The 23,457-nt window shown below is 38.4% G+C and overlaps 1 protein-coding gene across 3 annotated transcripts in view; it reads right to left on the bottom strand.

The window, feature by feature from the left end:
- NKAIN4 (sodium/potassium transporting ATPase interacting 4) overlaps positions 1 to 21,466 on the bottom strand; it is a 120,292-nt gene extending 98,826 nt beyond the window's left edge. For 2 of the 3 annotated variants that reach the window (XM_074210459.1, XM_074210458.1), the window contains exon 1: positions 21,301 to 21,466. In XM_074210459.1, coding sequence (XP_074066560.1) covers positions 21,301 to 21,354 — 54 coding nt within the window. In that variant the 5' untranslated portion in view covers positions 21,355 to 21,466. The remainder of the gene's footprint in view (positions 1 to 21,300) is intronic. The other variant, XM_074210457.1, reaches the window with a different exon arrangement.
- Between the last annotated feature and the right edge of the window lie 1,991 nt (positions 21,467 to 23,457).

The following is a 23,457-nucleotide window of genomic DNA, read 5'->3' on the forward strand; positions in this document are numbered from 1 at the left end:
AAAATACTCAGTGACATTTAAAGTACCTCACAACGATTCCAGCCTAGCTTTACTGGTTTATTTTACATTATTTCCCTTCACCTTCCCATCAAACTACCTGCTTTCTCTTCCTTACACATACAGTTTTACTTTCTACCTTTCTTCCTTTGTTCATGCTGTCCTCAGTGTCTGGAATGCACTCACTCATTTCTTCCTCTAAGAAGCTTAGCTTCTTGTAGAGAGCCTTTGTTGACTACCATAGCTGTCACCATTCTCTATCACATGTGTATATAATTACCCACTTATACTTGTATTCCCTGCTCTACACCATAATCAATAGACTGTAGGTAAGGGACTATTTTTTATAACATTGCTTATCTAGTCTGGCACAGTTGTCTTACACATAACAGATATTTAATACATGCTTCTTGGGTTGGAACTATATTAAACTTCTTATCAATGAAAACTAATCTAACAATAATTTTTGAAAATTTACTTAGCTATATTTACTAGGCAGACACTTAAACTTTCTGACCCCAGTTTCCTTATTTATAAATTGATGATAATAAAAGCGCCTACCTCAGAATTATTGTAAGGTTCAAATGAGATAACATAAATAAAATGTTTCACAAACATAAAAGCACAATATAAACGATAGCAATTATAATTATAAAAAAGGAATCACTAAAATTTCAGGGACAGGAAAATCACAAAAAAACTGGACCATTATGCAATGATTTTTAAAAAGTGCTTTAAAATATCAATTTGGATAGGGAGATACTTTGGAGAAAAGGAGTTAGAGTCAAGGAGACCAATTATTTGATATTGCAAAAGCCCTCTGAGAGGATGAGAGTCTGAACTCAAGTTGTAATTATATGAATGAGGAGAAAGAAAAAGATATGAGTTGTTTATTTTTTGCACATATACCTGCAAATTCTTCTACTGACTTTGTAGTTTGTTTGAGTCTAGCAACCTGAAGTCACTAAAGTACATTCTTTACATATCATTTGTTTTTCAATTATTCCAATTATATATGCCATTTTTGTTCTATACCTCCCAGCTTGAATATTCTCCAAAAAGAGCAAATAGAAGTAAAATAAAAGTTGGGTAGCTCCTCCTTCAAAATATGTTCAAAGTCATTTCTGAAGATTCTAAGTGCTAAGGCAAGTACTACTTAGGAATCTCTATAAAGTCTATTCTGCCTACATATAATTTGTAAATCTTTAAATATCAGAGCTGGTAGGAAAAACGAGATAGTCTAAGACAAGATAGTCTCTAGTTCTTTGCCCACAACCATGAAGTTAAAGGATTGATGAAGCCAGAAAGGTGATGGAATTAAAATGCAAAACAAGATATACATTTTTGGACATGGCCAATGTGGGAATCTATTTTGCTTATTAACTATGAGTATTTGTTGTAAAGATCCCCCCCTCCCCTTGTGGGGTTTTTTTTTTTGGACTTCTTTTCAAGTTTTTTTGTAAGGCAATGGGAGGTTAAGTGGCTTGCCCAAGGCCACACAGCTAGGTAATTATTAAGTGTCTAAGGCCAGATTTGAACTCAGGTACTCCTGACTCCAGGGCCAGTGCTCTATCCACTGTGCCACCTAGCTGCCCCCTCACTGTGTTTTTTTAAGGGAAGGAGGCCAACACCTGGGAAAGACCTTAACTTTAAAAGGCTCATAGTCTACCCTACATCCAGTACCATCACCAGTCATCTTGACCCAAGTTTTGTCACTGGATCCCAATGACTCTGGAGGAGAGACTGAGGCTAATGACTTTGCACAGCTCTGCCTCACTTAAATCTAATTAACATGCAAGTAAAGACATCATCCACCTGATCTCATTGGTCCTCTTTGAGGATGAAGAATAACAAGTGAGAGGGGAGTGAGGAAGAGAAAATACATACATATTCATCAAAAAATTAATTTAAAAAGACAATGTATTTCAAGGGTTTTAATTTTTTTTTTTTGTATTATGGACACCTCTGGCATTCCGGTGAAACCTATGGATCCTATTGAAATACAACTATCAAAATATTTTTTAAAAAAACAATTCACTAACCTAGTTTCTGATGTAGAATTCCTGATTATTTAAAACTGTCTAATCTAATCCTTGATTTTAAGATAAGGAAACAGAGGCCCACAGTGTGAGAGTAATTGGCTTGTTCAATGTCACAGAGTAACTGGTGGATCTTGGGGGGCTGCAACCCAGAGGCTCCAAGTACAGTTTTCTTTCTATCATACCAAAGATCACTTTAGTTTACCAGGCTGGAAGAGCTATATCATATTTGAGATTTATATCAGGAAGGGTCTTTAGAGATCATCGAGTACAACTTCCTCAGTGGAGAGATGAAGAAACTAAAACTCCTAAAGAATAAAGAATAAATGTTGTGCTCAAATTCATACAGGTAGAAAAATACTTAACTGGGATTATAATGTAGATCCTCTAAACTCTTCCACTAACACTATTTTTATAAAGATATTATCTATATTTTTACTTTTTTTAAACACCATGATCTAAATAATTCCTCCATTCCCAGATAAAGGTAAACAAAATGATTCAATATAGCAACCCAACTAAACTAGAGTATTGAACATTTTGCACCTGTCACCTCTTCATGAAAAAAACATCTATAGCAACCATTAATATTACATTGGATCTGAGTTCTGTTGGCTTTTATCTATCATCTGTTTTCTTCATTTCCTTTTTTAAAATCATTGCATAATGGTCCAGTTTTTAATCACCTTATCAATTCATGCAGGTTTTTCTGTATCCTCATTTACTTGAAGTCTAGTGATTTTTTTCAATTTGATTAGTCATTCCCTACTCATGGTATCCAAGGTCTTCATTTACCAGTTTTTTCTGGTTTCCAGGTTTTTTTTGCTATTAAAAATAGCATTGCTTTGTATATTTTAGAATCTATGGGATCTTTCTGTTAAGTGAGGGAATGGATAAAAAGAAATTTCTTGCGTAATTTCAAATAATTGCTATATTGTTATACAAATTTACATATCCACCACATATCATGGTCTCTATGGGCATGTCTTCTATAACTCTTCAATACTGTCTTCCATCTTTTATCATATTTGATGGATGTGAGATGATACCTAAAAGTTGTTTTAATTTGTATTTTTCCTATTAATGATTTAGAGCACTTTTCATATAGCTGCTGAATGCTTGACTGAGAAAATTAATTAGCCAGGTTCACAGAGGCTTTAAGCTAAGCCATGGATGAACTCTAGCACTATTAGGGTATCTTCCTCTGGGTAAATTGCTGCCAAATGTCATGGTCACTGAAGAAAGAGGAATCTCCTCTTGCCTTCTTTCCAATCCCAACTTCTTAAAGGACTATTCTCTACTCTGTATTATATATACATATATATGTATATATATATATATATATATATATATATATATATGTTTTCCTTTTTCTTTACATATTGTTTCTCCATTACTATGTTAATTCCTATGCTAGGGATTACTTTTGCTTATGTTTATACCAGCTCTTAATACAATGTCCACCACTGCTATTCAGTGATTTCAGTTGTATCTGACTCTTTGTGATCCCGTTTAGGGTTTTATTGGCGAAGACACTGGAGTGGTTTGCCTTTTCCTTCTTAGCTCATTTTATGGATGAGCTAAGACAAACAGGGTAAAATCACTTGCTCTTGGTCATACAGCTAAGTGTGAGAGGCCAGATTTTAACTCAAGTTTTCCTGACTTGAGGTCTGATACTCTAGCACTGTGTCATCCTGCTGCCTGCCTGGCACTAGGAAGAGCTTAATAAATACATTGCTGATTGATTAGTTTGGAAAAATTCAATCATTCTCTTTTTTCTCTTCTTGATTCATCAAGTGACCCAAAAGATATGTTCACACATCATAAAAGAATCACTGGGTATGGTTGAGGTCTTAATGTCATATGATTATATTAACTGAGTGTGTTTGAGTGTGAAAGACATTAGGGAAGAAACACAACCCACCTCTCCCTTAAACAATTCTTTTCAATGTATTTTCAGTTCTTTTTCTACTATATACATACATACATACACACACACACACACACACACACACACACACACACATGATTTGTGGTGAGTTTTATGAAGGAAACCAGGAGGTAAAGGTGAGGAGGAAGATCCATTCAGTATAAAGCACAGCCAGTGGAAAAGAACAGAGCTAGGAGTTAGAGTGTCCTCTGCAAGAACAGAAAAAAAGATCAGTGCTGCTGGAAGGGGAGTAAAGTGTGTGGCAGCTCAATGTCCAGAAAGTTGCTTTTTCTGTAGGAGGCTGATAGGTGTACATATATATAAAATGCCTATACAAATTACTGTCACTGATGACCATGGTGCTCTTGATATTAATGTGACTGCAGTTTGTAAAGGAACAGATATAACTATGATTCATCTCACTGCATTTTGGAAGAGAATATATGTAGCCATGTTCCTGGGACTAATGACCTGAGATAGTTCTATCTTATTACATAGAAATGCTCTTGGATCAGAGAATCAGGTCTCAGTCTCCCCATCTGTAAAATGAGAGATTTGGGCAAGATTATTATCACTGAGATTTCTTCCATCTCTAACACTCTTAATACATGATTTCATCCTGGGAAGCTGCCCTTTTTGGTCATACTGTTTGAATAGGACTGGCTTCAAGTTTCAATTCATGTATCCCAGGCTTCCACATTTAATTATCATGTTTGGAAGCTGACCTACCACAGAAAAAAACAAAATCCTATGGAAAATATGTCCCAGCATGACAGGTAGGTAGTCATTTTATTCCCTTCTGGGCTCCAGTCTATCCTCCACTTTGGTGATAAGATCTCAGGATTGGGCAATAGATAATTGCTAGGCTCTGCTTCCAATGGACAGTGATAAACTACTAATCACCAAAAGGCTACTCTCTGCTAGAGGAAGTACATACCAGAGGCAGCTTTCCTCACTAGGCTCCAGTCAATATTATTTAAATTCTCTGGGGTTCAATAAACCTACTCTATACATCACATTTCCCTACTTCCTTTCTGACCAATGGAAAACATTTCCTCTTAAGTTTTCCCAAAGGGACACTGGTGTCCAAAGGAGATAGCTCAAGTCATCATCTTCCATTCCTGTGCATTATGGAGATAATATGGTGTATAGGAGTGAATATTATTCTAATGGTTATCTGACTGTCCCAATGACTTTTGGCAAGAAAGTTAGTCTTTAGGGTAGTTTCTTCACTTGTAAAATAGGGATCATAACAGCTTACAAAATTAATTTAGAGGTACTTCAAAGCATTATACAAATATGAGAATGTAAGCTCCCTGAGAGTAGGGATTGTTTCATTCTTGATTCTTGTATTCCACAATCACTGACACCTAGTAACATAATAAGTATTTATTGATTGCTACCACAATGATAATAGACATCCTGGAAGATATCCCTTTTTTTCTGTTCCTCCCCAAATGGGGAACTCATTTTAAAAAATTATTATCATTGTTGTCAGCGCTTTCTTCTATCAAAATCTTTTCTAAGTGAAAAACCTTTATTAAGCATCTATTATATGCAAGGAATCATGCTGATCTGAGATACAAAGAAAGGTTAAAAAAGTCATCCCTGTTCTCAAGGAATTCAGTCTTCTGAGAAAGTTAATAGTGCAATAAAAATAAGGGGAATAAGCCTGAGCCTCAGTTTCCCCATCTAAAAAATACAGAATGTTAGCATTACTTCACAAAAGAAATTATAAAATATAAATATAAATGTTAACTATCACTATAATTCCAGGAAAAAAATAAAGCAAGTATTTTCAAATCCTTTAAATTAGATACTTTAGTTGTATCTAATTGCATAAAATAATATCCCAATATTAAAAACTGCAATTAGTCAACTTTATTAGCCTAAGCCTACTTGAAAAAAATATTGCATTTCTTTGAAAATAGTTTGCAATTCAGACCTGTCACTAATTTAGACAGGTCTTACTCTAATTAATCTGAATGAATCAAACCAGACTAAAATTTGCATGTAAATCACAGAATGTCTCTAACTCCTTGAAGGCAGAACCGTATTTGTCTTTGTATCTCCCACAGTGCATACACAGAACTTTCCACACAGCAGGCATGCTCAATAAATATTTGCTGAATTGAACAGAATCCCCAGCTATCCTTCTTTCCCATGCTACTAGCCCCAGTTATTAGAAGACAGTTCAATAGTTGGACACACCCAGTCTTAGCTTCAAGCCCTGGGAAGATGTCTCTCAGTCTGGTCAGTTGGCAGAGGCTGGGACATGCAGGAGGCAGGAAAGAGTACACTAACTCAGCCAGCCCTGAAGGCACTGCAGATGGGGCCCTTTCCCATCCAGCTCAGAGGGTAGGATCTAAAGCCACAGTATAAAGTGTCTTTTCAGGAGCTCAAAGCAACTAGTTTCCGACTAAATAAAGGATATAGAAAATGGAAAATGGAAATCACAAGAACCATCTGAGGTAAGAAGAACTTCTCATTGAATCACAGAATTTCCAAGTTAGAAGGGACCTCTGAGGCCATTTAATCTGAAGTTCCCCCTCAACAAGAGTATCCTCTAGAATCTAGAACATCCTGTCAGCATTTTTGAAGACATTATGAACTATCACTATATTACTTGAAAAAACAATCTATTTTTCAAATTCTTTATATGACTACATGAGTAATATCCAATTGCATAAAATAATGTTCTAATAATAAATCCTACTTCTCTGGACATCAAGATCCAAGAAAAGCTTCAATTAGAATACGATGAATCCATACTTTACTCGAAAATAATTCTGTATTTCTTTAAAAATAGTTTGTAATCCAGACCTGCTGCTATTTGAAACAAGTTTTAACAGAGTTATTGCCAGTGCAAAGGATGGAAGAAAAGTCATGGTTCTTCTTTGTTTGTTTTTTAAAGTTCTTCAGTTGGTGTAAAATCATCACAAGATTATAGATTTAGATTTCCCTCTAACTCACTGTGACATCTGACAGCCCAATCCACTTCTGGGTAGTGCTAAATTATTAGGATCATTGATCTGGAGCCAGAAGGAACCTCAGAAGACTCGAGTCCAACCCCCTCTCTTTACAAATGAGCAAACAAAAAGGTTAAGCACCTTGCTCAAGGTCACCCTAGTGGATCAGAATCAGAGACTGAATCTGAACCTAGGGGTTCAGGTATGTTGACTTCAGAGCCAGCACTCTCTACTATGCCATTAGAAAGTTTATCCTTACACAAGCACTAAATCTGCCTTTCTTTAATCTCTACCCATAGCTCTTATTTTGCCCTCTAAGGCCAAGCAGAATATCGACCTTTACTTCCTGGGAGCTGAGTATCTGACTGTGTATTTGACTGCTGGCATAGCCTAGTCAAAAATACAAAAATAAAAAAAATAATTAAAAAAACCCAAAACCCCAAATCTGACCCTATATCTATCTCTCCATATATAATTTCTTTAATCAGGTGTCAGGCAAGCTGGTACATTGATTTCCACATTATATTTTCATTAAAGGGTGGCAGATGGCATTTGGGGCCACAGCTCCCATATCACTACTAGATGAGGAGCAGAGCTGGGAAGCTGATAGAGCAATCACAAATCTTTAATTCACCTAGAGAGCAGGCAAGAGGGGTGAAAGAAGTTGGGGGGGAGGAGAATAGGCAGGAATTATTAAAAATAACAACCAAATCAAGTCTTCATTCTCATCTTGGAATGAAATCTGGCACTTGAGTTTGTCTGCCCAGTAGCACAGCTGTATCTGATGCACTGTCCCTGAAGCAGCTGTCTTGATGTCCAACAGCAACCACCAGGGTAATGACCCCGATGCCCAGTCACCAGCATAGCCAATAGACTGACTGACTCACAAAGGCACTTTGGTTGTCAGAAGTTTTCAAAGTTATTAGTCAGTCCCATGATAAACCAACTAATTAAAACCCATAGGCTTGAAGGAAGAATGTACAAGCAAACTTTTATAAGGATTGTAGCAATTTTAGCACATGGCTGATATGTGGGTCATCAGATATCTCCATCTGGAAGACCATATACCTCACTAAAGTAATGGAGTTATAATTTGCCTGTTGGAGGATGCTTCTGGAGATTAAGGATCCTGGTACAGGGAAAAGCAGTATCCTAGAACAGAAAATACCATCCCTACTTTACTGTGTTTTCTAAACCACAGTTCAGATTTCATTAATTTAAGATAGATTTGTGGGTCTTGTGAAGAGACAGCAGAATGAGGAAACCCTGGATTCAAATTCTGTCCCAGTCACCAGCTATATGACTCCAGGTAAGCTATATTTTAACCTCTTTGGCCCTCAATATCCTCATCTGTAAAATTAGAAGATAATAACTCAAATGACCTCATAGGTTCATTCCTTTTTAAATCTATAATCTTATGATGACTTAACATCCACTGAAGAGCTTTGAAAAAAAATCATGACCTTCATTCTATCCTTTGACTGACAATAACTCTGTTGGCCCTGGCATTTGCATTCTGGAACAAAGGTTTGCCAGGGAGTGTCAGGTTCTAGTCTGTTTGAAAGGATTCAACCTGACTTCTTGTTTTTAATAGAAACACAGATGCTGAGCCCCACTCTACTCTGTCTCCCAGGGTCACAGAACGTGATTTGGCTTCTTTGCCAACCTCCCCCAGCAGGCAGTATTTACCCCCAATGCATACACAGGGCAAGCCTGGGAAATGAGGCTAAGGAGAGGGGGGAGGCTAGAAGAAGGAGGTTGGTAGGGCTAGCCAAGCTTCCTCTCAGATTTGGGTTATTTGAAGTTGGTCTGAAAGGAAAACTGCTATTTCAGAGGTTGATAGAAATGAAGCTCAAGAACAAAACTTAAGAGTTGATGCTTTCTTGTCCCCATTTTGTTTGATCTAGGAGCTAAGCAGGCAAGTTTATGGCTACAAGAAAAGCCAAGTAGAGGCATATATCATAGATACACTAGAATATAAGACAGCAATCTGATGACCAGGAGAGACTGTGGCAGGAAGGTCTAAGCTTGTTACAGAGGTCAAAGTTATTTATTTTACCCACCTGGAAGATTATCAGCCAACAATGGCTTCTCATGCACTGCTTCAATGACTGAACAAGGTTCAACAATAGCGTTAACAACAGGTAGTACATGATGCCAAATGAAGGTTCAGATTAAATTAGAAACTCAGTAAAAATGAAAAAGTCATTTCAGACTGGGTTAGTGGGAGAGAAATGAATTTATAAAAGATACTGCACAAACCCCAAATGAAATTGAGGTAGAAAATTCTTCTATTATATTGCATGATTGAGGTAGGAAAAGCACTAGCCTGAGGCTCATGTAGCCTTTTTGAAGCTTAATTCTGTCAATGACTGGCAGTACAACCATGGGCAAGTTGCTGCCCCCTCTCCAAGTCCCTGTTTATCTGTAAAAAAGAGGCGTTTCAATTAGAGATCCACAAAGTCCCTTCCACCTCTAAGATGCTATGGTACTCCGATTAAATTCTTTCAAACACAAAAACATAACTTTTCTTGTTTAGAACTTGGATTTCTGTAAAAGTTAAAAATTATATCTCCACAGAAAGCTTAAAATTACAAAAATATTGTTGCCCTTGTGTGCACACATAAATAAGTGCATTTGGTTATATGCTTGTGCTTGCTATGATGATATTCAATTTGGGGTTACTAGAGGTTCAAGTTTGATAGGCAGCATGGATAGAAGATCATTATCAGAGTTCAAATCCCATTTCTAAACCACACTGGCTATGTAATCCTAAACAAGTCACTTAATCTCTTAATGCCCTTAGGCAATTCTCCAAGATTATAAATTGCAAAGTAGCTGCTGGACAAAAATAAATAAATAAATGAAATTTCTAGTCAAGTTGAGTCCTGAGATTCATACAGAATTCATCAGTCATTTCCAAAAACAGTCATTTGCCATTTCAAGGATCTGGAGCTTGATTTCACATGGATTGAATAATTTGATTTATCCTTAAGGGGCTACAACTTTAACATGCCACATGTGTTCACGTGTACAGCATACATACACATATGTGGCATACACACACAGCCCACAAACCTTGTTCTTTCTTTTTCTTTTTTGTTTTGGGGTTGTTTGTTTTGGCCAGACAATGGAATTAAGTGACTTGCCTAAGGTCACACAGCTAGGTAATTATTATGTGTCTGAGTCCAAATTTGAACTCAGGTCCTCCTGACACCAGGGCTGGTGCTCTATCCACTGCACCACTTGGCTGCCCCAGTTCTTTCTTTTCCAATTGAAGGTGGACCATGTCTCAGATTTTCAGAATGTAGCTACTATGTCTGGTTACATCTTATCCAACAAAGCAAAAACTCCAGCACTTATATTGATATAGCATAATTTAACTAGCTTCCTGTCTCTCTTCTTCTCCCAACTCAATCCATCCTGTATAGGTTACCTTATTAATTTTCCTAAAAAAACACTTTCATTAAATCACTTCCCTGATCAACAACCTCCAGACACCTTAGCCTGACATTTAAGACCCTAATCTGATGTCAATCTACTTTATATGCAATTGCTTCCCCAAATCAGTCATAATTTGCAATAATTATACCTAAGGCAAGTGACAAGGTAGGGAGTAGACAGAGGATGGGAATATGAAGAGGAGGATCATCTAGTGAATAGTCCAGAGGAAATAGGCCCAATGCAGGAAAAATAGATGTAACCAGTAGGAAATAGAAGTATATTTCAAGATATCCTGATGTTATTCTTTGCTGAAAGTGTTAACTACTGAGGAGAGAAATATACCACTAGTACAAAGACGAGATGGTGGTAGAGGAAGTTGGATATGACCAAAAGGCCAAGGCTGGGTCAAAGGAAGGGAAGGAAGTAACCCTAAGAAAATACTGTTAATACCCTCTAAATTTTCTACCCTGCAGCAAATCCCTAGTTGTCCACTCTAATTATGTCACCCTAGAATAGTCTGTCAGCCAGACCAATCTCCTTTCTTGTATACAACACATAACATGTTCAATACCAATCTAGTTCTTTTGTTCACACTATTTTTTTCCTCTTTTGGAATATTCTCTTCTTACCTACAGTAGGATATGGAGAAAAGGTACAATTCCTCTTTCCTTCTTGAATACTATCCTTAATCACTATCTCTACTCAGACCTAGATAATACTGAACAGAGAGATTTTCCTTGTTTTTATACATAATGCTTTGTCTTCAGGGCTAGGACTGGCACTGTTTGGAGCGTGTAGCCTTGCATCCTCTGTATTTGCTAGATATTATTAACAACAAACCAAACCAAAAAAATTCTACATTCAGGTGTTTTATGGGTATGGGTCTAACCACTGATAGCTAGGCAAATGTGATTCTCCCAGTAGCACTTATTCATTCATGTGATACACACCCTATACTCTTTCTCCAGTTCCTGTTTCCTGAGCTCTCCAAGAGTGTCTCAAGGACCAGAATCACCTGGGACAATTTTGCTTCAGTACACCAACTGCACGCAGCCTGGATGATAGTCAGGTTTAAGAAGGAGATGTTAGGATATTACCCTGATAAAGAAGGCAAATCTCCCAAATTACACAAATTTGGGAGAAATTAATTCTGGGTTTTCTACCCACCCTGATCAAATTCACAAGATCTCTGTTTTTCTCTTCTTTTGCCTAAGCTAATGCACAGTATTGGTGGAGAAGACTCTCCTAATACATAACAAATTTGATAGTTCAATATTCATTTTTTCTGTTTCCTACCAGACCTTTCTATCCAATATCCTTTTCTATATAATAGAATAAGCTAAGATAGATGCATAAGGTGGACCTCATTAGCAAAAGAGATATACATACATATATATATATATATATATATATATATATATTTGAAAAAAGGTATGTGCAAATTTAATTTTATAAATTAGATTCTATTTTATGCATTTTAAGGGAACTAACTACTGAACATAGAGATCCTGTTGGGCAATAGAGAGAAAACTGTACCTGGATCATATATTTCTAGCTAGTGAAAGGACCTCAGGGATCATCTTGGCCAGTCTCCTCATTTTACAGAAGAGGAAGCTGAAACTTTTAAAGAAAGTAACTTGCTTGGTGACATTGATAATAAAAAACGGAGCCAGAATTTGAACCAATATTTCCCAACTCAAAATCCAGTTCTATTTTCTGAGCCCTAGCTATGAGATTTTGTTACTATGTTGACCTTAAGTAAGTCATTTACTTGGTTCCCATTCTTCACTTACAAAATGTCCTTATGCCATGGAATTGGTTGGAGGAAAGTGAGAAAAATTTGTCATAATCATTAAAAGTTTCATTAACTGTGTAGTGAATTTTTTTAATCAATCAAATATTTTTGAAGGCAGAATAACTGCTTGTCACTTATTCGTATAGTAAGGGAAGATTTTCAGTTTCAGTTTTATTAAAGGAGGGCCACTATGATAGATTCAAGTCCAGTTAGCAGGGCCATCAAGGTTAGTTTGAATTCTACAAGTCCCTAAATGGATTATTGGATTTTTTTTCTTCTTTAAATAATCTTAGGGGGCAGCTAGGTGGCATAGTGGATAGAGCACTGGCCCTGGATTCAGGAGGATCTGAGTTCAAATCAGACCTCAGACATTTAATGATTACCTAACTGTTGTGACCTTAGGCAAGTCATTTAACCCCAATGCCTTGCATAAAAACCAAAACAAACAACCCCCTCCAAAACCCCAAATCAATCTTAGTAATATGCTTATTCTATCTATGTATCCATAAAGGGAGTTTCTGAGATAAGATCTATAACCTATAATCAGTAACAATGACATAAAGTCCCAAGACTTCAACAATCTCCTTTGCCCTCTAGTTCTTTGAAGGAAAGATATTATCATAAACAATCATAACAACAGTTAGCATTCACATAGTGCTTTAAAGTTCAAAAAGTACTTTACATATGTCATCTCATTTGATCCTCACAACACTGTAAAGCTGTTATTGTCCCAATTTGCAGAAGAAGAAACTAAAGTTGAGAAAAGTGAACTCATCTCAGATCACATAGCTAAAGCCCGAGTCAAAATTTGAATTTGGGTCTTCCTCATTCCCAATCTAGCCTAACATAGGCAACATAGGCATAGTCTTATCATTTGACTCGTTTTAAAAGGCATCTAGGTGGCATAGTGTATAGAGCGCTGGGCCTGGAATCAGGAAGACCTGAGTTCAAATCTGGCCTTAGAAATTCACTAGCTATATGATAATGGTGACTGTTAACCTCTCTGCCTCAGTTTCCCAAATTGTAAAATGTGGATGAGGATAATAGCATTAGTTCCCAGAATTGTTGTGAGGATCAAATGAGTTTATGTTTATAAAGTATCTGGTACATAGTAGGAGCTTAATTAATAATTGTTTCTTCCTTCTTTTATTTGAGGCCTCAGTCGTAATCCTCTTACTTCCTAGAACCCAAATTCTACCCCTACAGGTACAAGTCAACTCAGCAACTGGGTTACTAGAAATGACAACCAGAGAAGAGTTGGTTGTTTTAGTCCAGTACTTGTAGAAGGGTGGACAGCACTACATCCCCATCAAACCCTAAGTTAGCTGCTCAAATCCTCTCTCCAAACCACATTTCTCTGGCTTACCTTTGATTAAGTAGAGAAGGGGTCTTTGAAAGACTCTGCTGTGCCCCCTCCTCCTCCTCCATTAGCAAATCCATTACTTGTAAGGAGCTGAAAAATTGTGTTACAATAATCATAAACAGTATTATTGTTAATAATGATAATAATCAAGATAGCAAAATGAGATCTTGGCAGCCAAATGGATCCCAGTTGGAGGCATGGGAAGGGGGATGGTGAAAGAGGATGAATTCATGTGGGAAATCTGCTGGAATCACTATATTCCCCCATCCCCCATTCTGATTGCTTTTAAGAAGCTCTCCCTGCTGAATATATGTATTGTTAAGTAGCACTCTAAGGCTGTTTCAGTCCAAAAAGAAAGCTTATTTTCTATTACAAGCTTTAATGCCAAATAACTGATCCATGCATCTAAGGGTTCTCTTCCCCCTTGGGGAATCATACATTTAGAAGTCACCTCATTAGACAAAGAGGACTTTCCATTATGGATTTTAGATAAATAATAAACATGCATGGGGGCCTAGGTTTATTATTAAAAGGAAACTAAAATAATTTGTGTTATGTGAGCAAGCCCAGATTTTGTACAGGGTAAATAACTAATGAATGCTGAGGCAGATTCCCTCCCCTGTGAAAAGGCAGAGTCATAACTTTTACAGTATCTGAGAATATTGGAGAAGGAAGGGAATTTATGGATCATTAAAGTCCAATAAATCAATAAGCAAACATTTAGTAAGTGCCTACTGTGTACTATGCAGAATACAAAGGAAAAAAGTGAAAAAAAAACCCTTCCCTCAAGAAGCTCATACACTCTACTCAGTTGAAACATTATGCACAAAGATATACACATCTTATTTACAAAATAATCATTGGGGGATCTCAAGGAAAGGAGGGCATTAGGAGCTATGGAGATCAACAAAAAAATTCATACATAAGGAAATCCTTGAGCTAAATATTGAGGAAGACTAGGAATTCCAAGAGGCAAAGTAGAGGAAGGAGTACATTTCAAATATGGGGCCAGTCAAAACAAAGAAAGATGAGACAAAGATTTATGTGAAGGACAACCTGGCCAGACCACCCTCTTCATTTCACAAATTAAAAAACTGAAGCAGTGATAAAAACAAGGAAAGTATTGAAGACTGAATGAACATGCATTATGAAGACAGTTAAAGATATACTATGGAGTCAAGGAGGACATGGATAAAGATTTGGTTTGTTCTGATGCTTGTCTTGCCAATGGTCCAGTCTCTCCTTGCTCTGCTACAAGGAAAGCCAGGCTTTGGTGTGCTTTCCAACCTATCACATTACCTTTTCAAAATGTATGTTTATTTAGGATCTAACTGTAGAGAAGAGAAGGGACTTAGCCAAAGTCACCTAGATGCTAAGTGACAAAGTCAAGATTCAAAACCAGCTATGTACTATGAGAACTGTGCTGTCCTGGATTCTCAAAATCAAAGGCATGCCCAGAGAGCCCATACAAGCTCCTAAAGTCAAAATCAAACAGAAATAATGGACACAGAATCTATAACCTATACTAAGTAAGGACCAGAACATACAAAGGCAAAGTTAATGGGTTTTCACGATGGAAGAACTAGGAGTGAAATCGAAGAATTCCATAAAATTCTATACACCCTATTAAAGGTTTTTATTGTTCAGTCTTTTTTCAGTAATGTCCATTCTTTACCACTTCTCTTGAGGTTTTCTTGGCAAAGACAGTTGGAGTAGTTTTCCATTTCCACTTCCAACTCATTTTACAGATAAGGAAACTGAGTAAAACAGGGCCAAGTGATTTGCTCAGGGTCATGTATCTGAGTATCAGATTGCACTTAGGTCTTCTTTTACCTGTATTTTTTTAGTTTCTTTTTTTTTGCAAGGCAAATGGGACTAAGTGGCGTGCCCAAGGCCACACAGCTAGGTAATTATTAAGTGTCTGAGACCAAATTTGAACCCAGGTACTCCTGACACCAGGTCCGGTGCTTTATCCACTGCACCACCTAGCTGCCCTGAACTTAGGTCTTCTTAACCACAGGCCTGGCACTGTACCCACTGTGCCACCTAAAAGACCTTATATAATAAGGGCTGGACTGATCATAAAGTGACCTTTCTTGAAAAAGTCATCTATCAAAATCTGATCAAATTTTAAAAATTAGCCTCTTTGTGAAGAAGCCAACACTGGCTAGCTGCACCCTAATTGTCTAAATAAGAATTAACAAAATTGTCTGTTTTACTCCAGTCTGTTTTCATAAATTTAAGGATAAATAATATACTGTCTTTGATAAAAAAAAAATAATGCTTATTTCTTTATGGTTTAAGAAATAATTTCTTCATGATAATCTTGAAAGGGAGATATGCATAAATGCTTCTAATTGCTTGTAAGTCTCTTCCCTCTCCAATCCATCTCCAATAGAACTGCCAAAATTAAGGTCTAATCAAGTCAATTCCTGTTCAAATATCTCCAGTAAATCCCTACAACCTCTAGGATAAAATACAAACTTTGTTGGGGGGGGGGGGGTTATGTTTGGTCCTTAAATGCCTTTCATAATCTGACTGGTCTACCATTTCAGGTTTATTGGATATTAGATCCCTTCACACACTCTATATTCTATCCATACTGACCTATCTGCCTCTCCTCATCCTTGATAATCCATCTCTGTGCCTTTACATGAACTACCTGACCCCAATCCCAATAGAATTCACTTCCTCCTTCCCTTTGCTTCTTAAAAGTCCTGGTTTCCTCCCTACTTCAGTTCAAATACCACCTTCTACATGAGACCTTTCCTGAGCCCCAAATGATTGGTACTCTACCTATCACTCTCTATTACGTACTATATAGTGTATATTTGCTTAACTATGTATATGTTGTTCCATATTAACAGACACTGCTTTGTTTACTGCCTGGGTATCCATTGTGGTTAGCATAAAATGTAATAGGCACTTAATAAATGATGTATTATTATTCTCATTTTCCATATCCAAAAAATCTCTGAAAAGCTAAGTGATTTCATATTCTCATGGATAATCAATAACATTGGAACCCAGAATAGCCTACATCCTATGGAGGATAGTTCTTTCCATATCACCATCCCCCTTTTCTGACATTGCTTAGAGTTTACTGTTATTATAGAGGACAATGAGAGAAATCTTCAGTTAAAAGAAATTTGAAAGGAGCTAAGGAGGAAGGGGTGTTGGGCATAAAACCATCCACATTAGTAATAACAGAATATGGCAAATTTAGGGAACTATATAAAACCTGGTATCTTGCTACCTACCTCCACCCAAAACTACATTATCCTAATCCTTGACTCTGCTTCTTAAATATTCCCTTAAATTTTACTACGGACAACGTTTTGACTCTGCTTCTGCTCTTTGTATTGCTTATTGCCTCTGACCTGTCAACTTTGTGACTTGTATTACTGGTATCCACACAAAAATTCAGCCATTGCAGGTCGTTTCTCAAATTTGATGGCCCTTTCACTCCTCAAGAGACTTCTAGCTTTGGAAGGAGGGGAAAGAATAGCCAGGACAAAATATAGCATCTTATTTCATGTTGGAAATAATAGTGAAGACTCTGACCACTCAGAGCCCTCTGCTGCAAGAATTCTATTGACTGTTTTATTAAAATGCTTACAAGTCTACATCCTGATTTTTCTTCACTTTGGCACTCTCTTTGGAGTTTTTTTTCTTACTGGCATAAGTAATGAATGAAAAGACCCAAAAGTTTAAAAAGAACTGCAAGGCAATTTGGAAGGGAGATACTTCAACTTAAGAGTTGATGTTATTGGTAAAAAGGGGCCACTGTGGAGAGTTGGTAGGGGGGGTGGGAGAAAGGCTGGGGAAGTCTTTATTCTTAATGCCAATACACTCAATGGATCATGACAAGATAATGGGAACTGTTAACACATATGAGGCAAAAAGAGGTATTGTAATCCCAAAAGGTGCTGGCAACTGCTTATGCAAAGGATACATGATTTTCTTCTGAATTTTCAGAACCCCAGCCCAGAGGTGAATTTTAAAATTTTCTCTACTAGATTTCTTACCTCATCACTGTATTGAGGTAAGAATCCTGGGAAATTTCTAAATCTATTGCATCCAGCCTCAGCCTGGCTTCAGAATGACAAAGTTCACCCTATTCTTTGGGGAGGAGGCTCCCAAGAAGAAATGCTTGGGGTCTTTGTCTTGTATCTTGGTAACTAGAAAACTCCCACGGTTGTCAAGCAAACTCCTTTCCTTTTTATCCCCCCTCCCTCCACCACATCGAATCCCAGTGACCTGAGAGCAGTGGTTGGTGTAAAGCCCTCTTCTCCTTCCTCCCAAAGCAGGATGATGAACTGGTGAATTTAACCGACAGACGGCAATTATCTATTAGAACAATAGCTCATTCAAAGGCAGCCTTGGTACATGTTCAATGTGCTGTCTGCCTGGGCAGAAAATAACTACCCAGCCTCAACCAGGATCACAAGGACCCAGACAATATCATGGACAGGTAACACAGAAGAAATGAGTCCAAGGAAACAGAATCTGACATCACAACCCCTTATCAACTACTCTTTCAGTGAATTACAAATCACACACTCAGTAACTTTGAATTATTTCTTAACATTGTTTAAAGCCTTCTGAAATTATTAATGCTAGTGACTCTGGCAATTTAAAAGTAGATGCCCCTAGGTGAACTGAATTACCAAGACCACATTCTTCAATTCCCATCTTTGCTCAGTTACTCATTGATTTGGAAGATAGATGGATGCTCAAATCAGTATCTCTCGTCCTCATATGGATCATATTAATCCAGTCCTGTACTTTCAACTGCAACTGCATGTAAGGGCATCTCTATTTACATCCAACTGGCACCTCAGATTCAACACACTTAAACTCATCTTTTTAAATTCCCCTTCCCTACTACCCAAAACTATTCATCATTCATTTATTTAGGTTTTTTTATTTATTTAATTTCAGACTAACCTACTTATGTTAATGGCATCAACTTGGGTTGGAATCACCAGGACCTAGCATAAAGTTGAGACTTAATAAATATTTGCTCATAGACTGACTAGAAGTTAAAAGACATCTGACTCCTCTTTCTCCCCTCTTCTGCACAAATAAACAACATTCAGTAAGTCTTCTGCCACTACTCTAGGTCAAGTCATTATTATATCATACCATAACTAACCCCCTTTTATTTTCCCATTCCCTCTTCAGACTAGCCTATAAGGGGTGCCAGACCCCTTTCCTAAAGCATTCTCCATTTTGACTGCAGGATAAAATCCCAAATCCTTCATCTTTGCATTCAAGATCATTCTAAATCTTCTCCCAAGATATTATAGCATTCAGAAAGAGAGAGATCTTAGAGATTATTTAGTCCAACCTCCTCATTTTACAAAGGAGGATACTTGCTTCTAGTCACCTGTCCTATAGTCCAAAAGAAACTGGACAATTCACACCAAACAAATTTCCTCCCATCCCCAAACCCCACCTCTATGCCTTTGCTCAGGCTGTTACCTCCAAGTGGAATGGTCTTCCTAAATGAAATCCTATCTATCTTTCAGGGATAAGTTTAAATGCCACCTCCTCTTAGATCACTCCAGCTAAAAATAATCTTTCCTTTGCTTTGTGTTACAGTAGTATTTAGTTTGTGCCACATTCTGCTTTGTATTGCAGATGTGCATGTATTCTGGAGGGGGGATGTTGTGGGAAGAAAGGGTCTTTTCTTTATCTTGACCCCTTACTAAACTATATGTGCCTTAAGAATAGGGATGGTGTCTTGTTCATCTTCGTATTCCATATAGACCTCAGTATAATACTTTGTACATAGTAGGCACTTAGAAAATGTTTGGTAATGAAATTACATTTTGACATCAGCATTAAATTATTTTGAGATATACAAAATAAAATTAAAATCTAATTTTAGAGCTTAGTTGAGTCTTATTGGAATACTCTTCTCTGAGCTCAAAGCACTTTATTCTCTACAACTTTTATTTGGCATTTTAACACTATACACCTCATATAGCTCTCTATTTTTTTATTCTAAAACTGATATCTAGTTTTGAATATGCTGATTTCCTAGCTTCCTAACTAGACTAAGTTTTTCGAAGGCAGGAGCAAGAGTTGACTTATTCTTCTTTGTTATGCTTTAAGGAATTGGGAATTAGCATCCTCCACATAGTAGGTCCTCTATCCACTTTCATCATTTAATGCATATTAAATGAATAATTTTTAAAAGTATTGATTCAACCTCTTCTTTACATAGTATTTGGAACTGGAATGGGTCTTAGAGATCCTCCTAAACTATTTTTGACCCAACCCCACCCTCAACACCATCACACTCCAAAAAAACAACTTCCAGGAAATAAGCTGCATTACTATGAGATGGACCAGAATTTCCATTAAAAACTCAATGCTGACTTTTTTTTTTTTTGGCTTAGTCTTTCTCTTCTAAAGCTGGGAAAATAACAATGGTCCTAGCAGAAACACCAGTCCAGGCAAAAACTGAAATAACAAAGAGAGGGCATTTCCTTTTTAAGATGGGAGAAACCCCAGTCTATTAGCAATTGATAAGCCAGGGAACCACCAGATACAAGCCAAGCCCAATAGAGAATCACAAAATAGGGAAACCTTTGTTTATCCCAGTCCTGTGCTGACAGGCAAGTCGATTCAGTTTTGGAAATCTGCTTTCTAAGAGGTTAAGCTATCAAACTCGGATTCTTTCTCTAAAGCATTCTATCCAGAGACTTATTTGAGGACGGAACAAAATGAACCTCTTAAACAGTTTGTGAGGTAGAGGGAAAACAATCTTAAGTTAACCGGTGTGTCTAATGTCCTTCTCCAGATGTTAGCTACTTTTAAAGTGGTTTCTCTGTCCAGCACACCGAGGCTCACAAATAGTGGGACTCAAAACACTGGGCTCTTTCTGCACCACCCACCCCTTTGGCTTCTCCCACTCCCTCAATCGCACACTCACACATTCGCGAACGCACAGAAGCACACAGAAACGCGGAGGGAACCCGCTCACATAATTCTCATTTCCTCATTGGTTTGCCTCAGTTGTCTTTGAGGAAAGGAAACGTTTTGATTAAGGGCCACTTACAGTTCTCTGGATCTGGTTCGGGTTAATAAAAAGTGATCTTTCCAATAATGAATTCGACTCCTATTTGTGTGTGTGTGTGTGTGTGTGTGTGTGTGTGTGTGTGTGTGTGTGTGTATGGTCCACTGGCAAATACATACATGGCTTCGATCAACGGTACACACAAGGACACCCATCTACTCACACTGAAGCTTTAAGAAAACCCAGTACTTGTTGAGCTATCTATTGTCGGACTTTCCTTAACATAAAAACGGAAGGTGCAAAGTTAGGAGGACCAGGAACAATAATGTCCAAATCTCTCGGACACCAGTTCGACCCGCAATTCCTTTTCCTTGAGGATGGATGGCCAGACAAGCACTCCGGAGCCCCAGCTTTCTAGGGGGAAGCATTCTTCTTCTCACCGGCCCGGGTCCCCCACACGCTAACAAAGGGGCTCCCCGTTTTTCCGTCTGGCCCGGAGGGACTGCGCTTTTGTTCGCCAGGCGGTGCTCCCCGGCGCTGCTGTAACCTGGGCGCCACCTGTCCCTTCGCCCCCTCCCCTTTTTAGGCAGCCGGAGTAGAGCAGCCCCTGACCGCGGAGGCCCCGAAAGTTTGGACAGAAGAGCCCTCTGGGAAGACGCGGAGGCAGGCGCCCCGGACCCTCCTCCCCTGGCTCCCGGAGGCTTATCGGGGAAGAGTGGACGGGGCTGCTTACCAGCTGTAAAGTGCAGAGGAAAATGAGGGTACAGCGGCCGGTGCAGCATGCCATGGTCCCGGTGCGCACAGGGCCGCTCGGCTCGGCCCAAGTCCCGATGTGCTGCTGCCCCGGCTCAGAGCCTGCGGTCCCGGACCATGCCCCTGGCCTCCGGCTGCCAGTTGCCTTCCCCTGGCCGCTTGGCCGGACTCTCTCGCTCCCAGAGCCCCCGCCCCCTCTCCGCCTCCCCAGCCCTGGCAGCCGCCAGATAACAGCTGCTCCGCCTATTCCCGCTGCTGGGGAGGGGAGTGGGCGGCGGAGAGCCGTCCCGCTACAGGGCTTCTCGGCCTGGGTGGGTGGGAGGGAAGGGAAGCCGGGGAAGGGACCGCTTCTTAAAGGGGCGATGCCCCGGAGCTGCTAACGGGGTTTAGGAACGCAGGAGTTTTTGTCTTAGTGCGTTATTGCAAGGTTCTTGAGCTGCAAATGTTCTCAAAGAAACATTCATCCAGTCTTCCTTTAAAATGTCTTTTTAACTTTTATTTTGCAACAAAGTACTAATCCATAGTCTACATCTATTTTCTTATTATTATCCCAGCTCCTGCCCAACATCAGATCCCAATAAACTTCTGTTTTAGTATAGTTATCCATCATGCTCCTCTAGAGACCACTCAACAAACAGATCACCCCAGAACCCCTATTTCCCTTAGTGACTCTAGATCAACATCTTATTCCAAAACCATTGTGGTGTATACCCTAAATAAAATACTGGGGAAACCTATTGAATGAAAATAGATGGCCAACCCAGAGCTGTTAATCAGAGTAAAATCAGGGGATGTAAGTTTCATCCTTTAAAAAGTTTTCAGGGGCGGCTAGGTGGCGTAGTGGATAAAGCACCGGCCTTGGAGTCAGGAGTACCTGGGTTCAAATACGGTCTCAGACATTTAATAATTACCTAGCTGTGTGGCCTTGGGCAAGCCACTTAATCCCATTTGCCTTACAAAAACCTAAAAAAAAAAAAAAGTTTTCAATGAGGGTTTGAATTTCACAGATTTGTGTCAAAGCCAACTCTCCTGTCTACCACTACATGAGTGACATAGGACTAGTTATTTCCCTTTTATAGGTGAATTTTCCTTGAATGTAGCACAGTTCTAGTTAGAACTTAGGTTCTAACATTAGTAGGTTGGGTCTCAAGAGATTCAAGAGCTTCCTCCTGTTCTAATGGTGTGATTATTCATAAGAATTTAGGCCCTGAGACCCCATCAGTATGCTTTCCCTTAACAATCAGCCAGTAGACTCAATTAATTTTGGAAAACACTCTAATCAAATAGCAGAGCAAGAACAATAGTTAAAATGCAAGTAAAACATTCTCCTACAAAGACTTATGAAGTTTGTAGGAAGAGATATATTGCCATAGATTTATAGTGCAATGGTAGTGAAGCATACATACATGTAGGGAACACCGCAACAGTAGACTCTCAAAATTGTTTTCTGTAGAGTCTTCATGAAGTTCACAATGGAGCAAGATATCAGTGTTAATAGTGGTAAGCCGCTCCTTTATTAGATATATCAAGAGTTATGATTTTTATATTGATTCATTTATGTGTAATGGATATAATAATAATAATAATTTCATTTCTAGAGAGCCTTTTCACAGCCTTTTCTGGGCCTAGGAAATAGTGAAAACAAAGTAGTCATTTGTTTTAATCATGTCTGTGAAGTGAAGCTGTATAAACTATTCTGTACAATAATAATGCACCCCCCAAAAAACTATTTGAGTGATCTTCTTAGAACAAGCTCACCATTCAGGACAATATAACTTGTAACCATCCAAGTAGAAGATCACTAATGATCACAAGATCACTCAAGCCCAAGAGAGAGAGAGAGAGAGAGAGAGAGAGAGAGAGTGTGTGTGTGTGTGTGTGTGTGTGTGTGTGTGTGTGTATGTACATGTGTGTGTGTGTGTGTGTGTGTATTCTCTGCCCAAACTTCAGCAAGGCTGAGCTCCAAGGAATGGAGTAATTCCATGATTTGAAAATTGGTTCCTTACAGTAACTAATAAGCTGTTACCTGGTTAATGGCCCTCTGTCTCTGATTGCTCTGTCACACCCAGGTTCAAGATTGCTCAGTAAAACATTGATTTAACATTAATTGGTGAAAGCTGTTCTCTAAGGGAATGGT

The sequence above is a fragment of the Macrotis lagotis genome, chromosome 1 (genome assembly GCF_037893015.1).
Source record: "Macrotis lagotis isolate mMagLag1 chromosome 1, bilby.v1.9.chrom.fasta, whole genome shotgun sequence".
Lineage (NCBI taxonomy): Eukaryota > Metazoa > Chordata > Mammalia > Peramelemorphia > Peramelidae > Macrotis > Macrotis lagotis.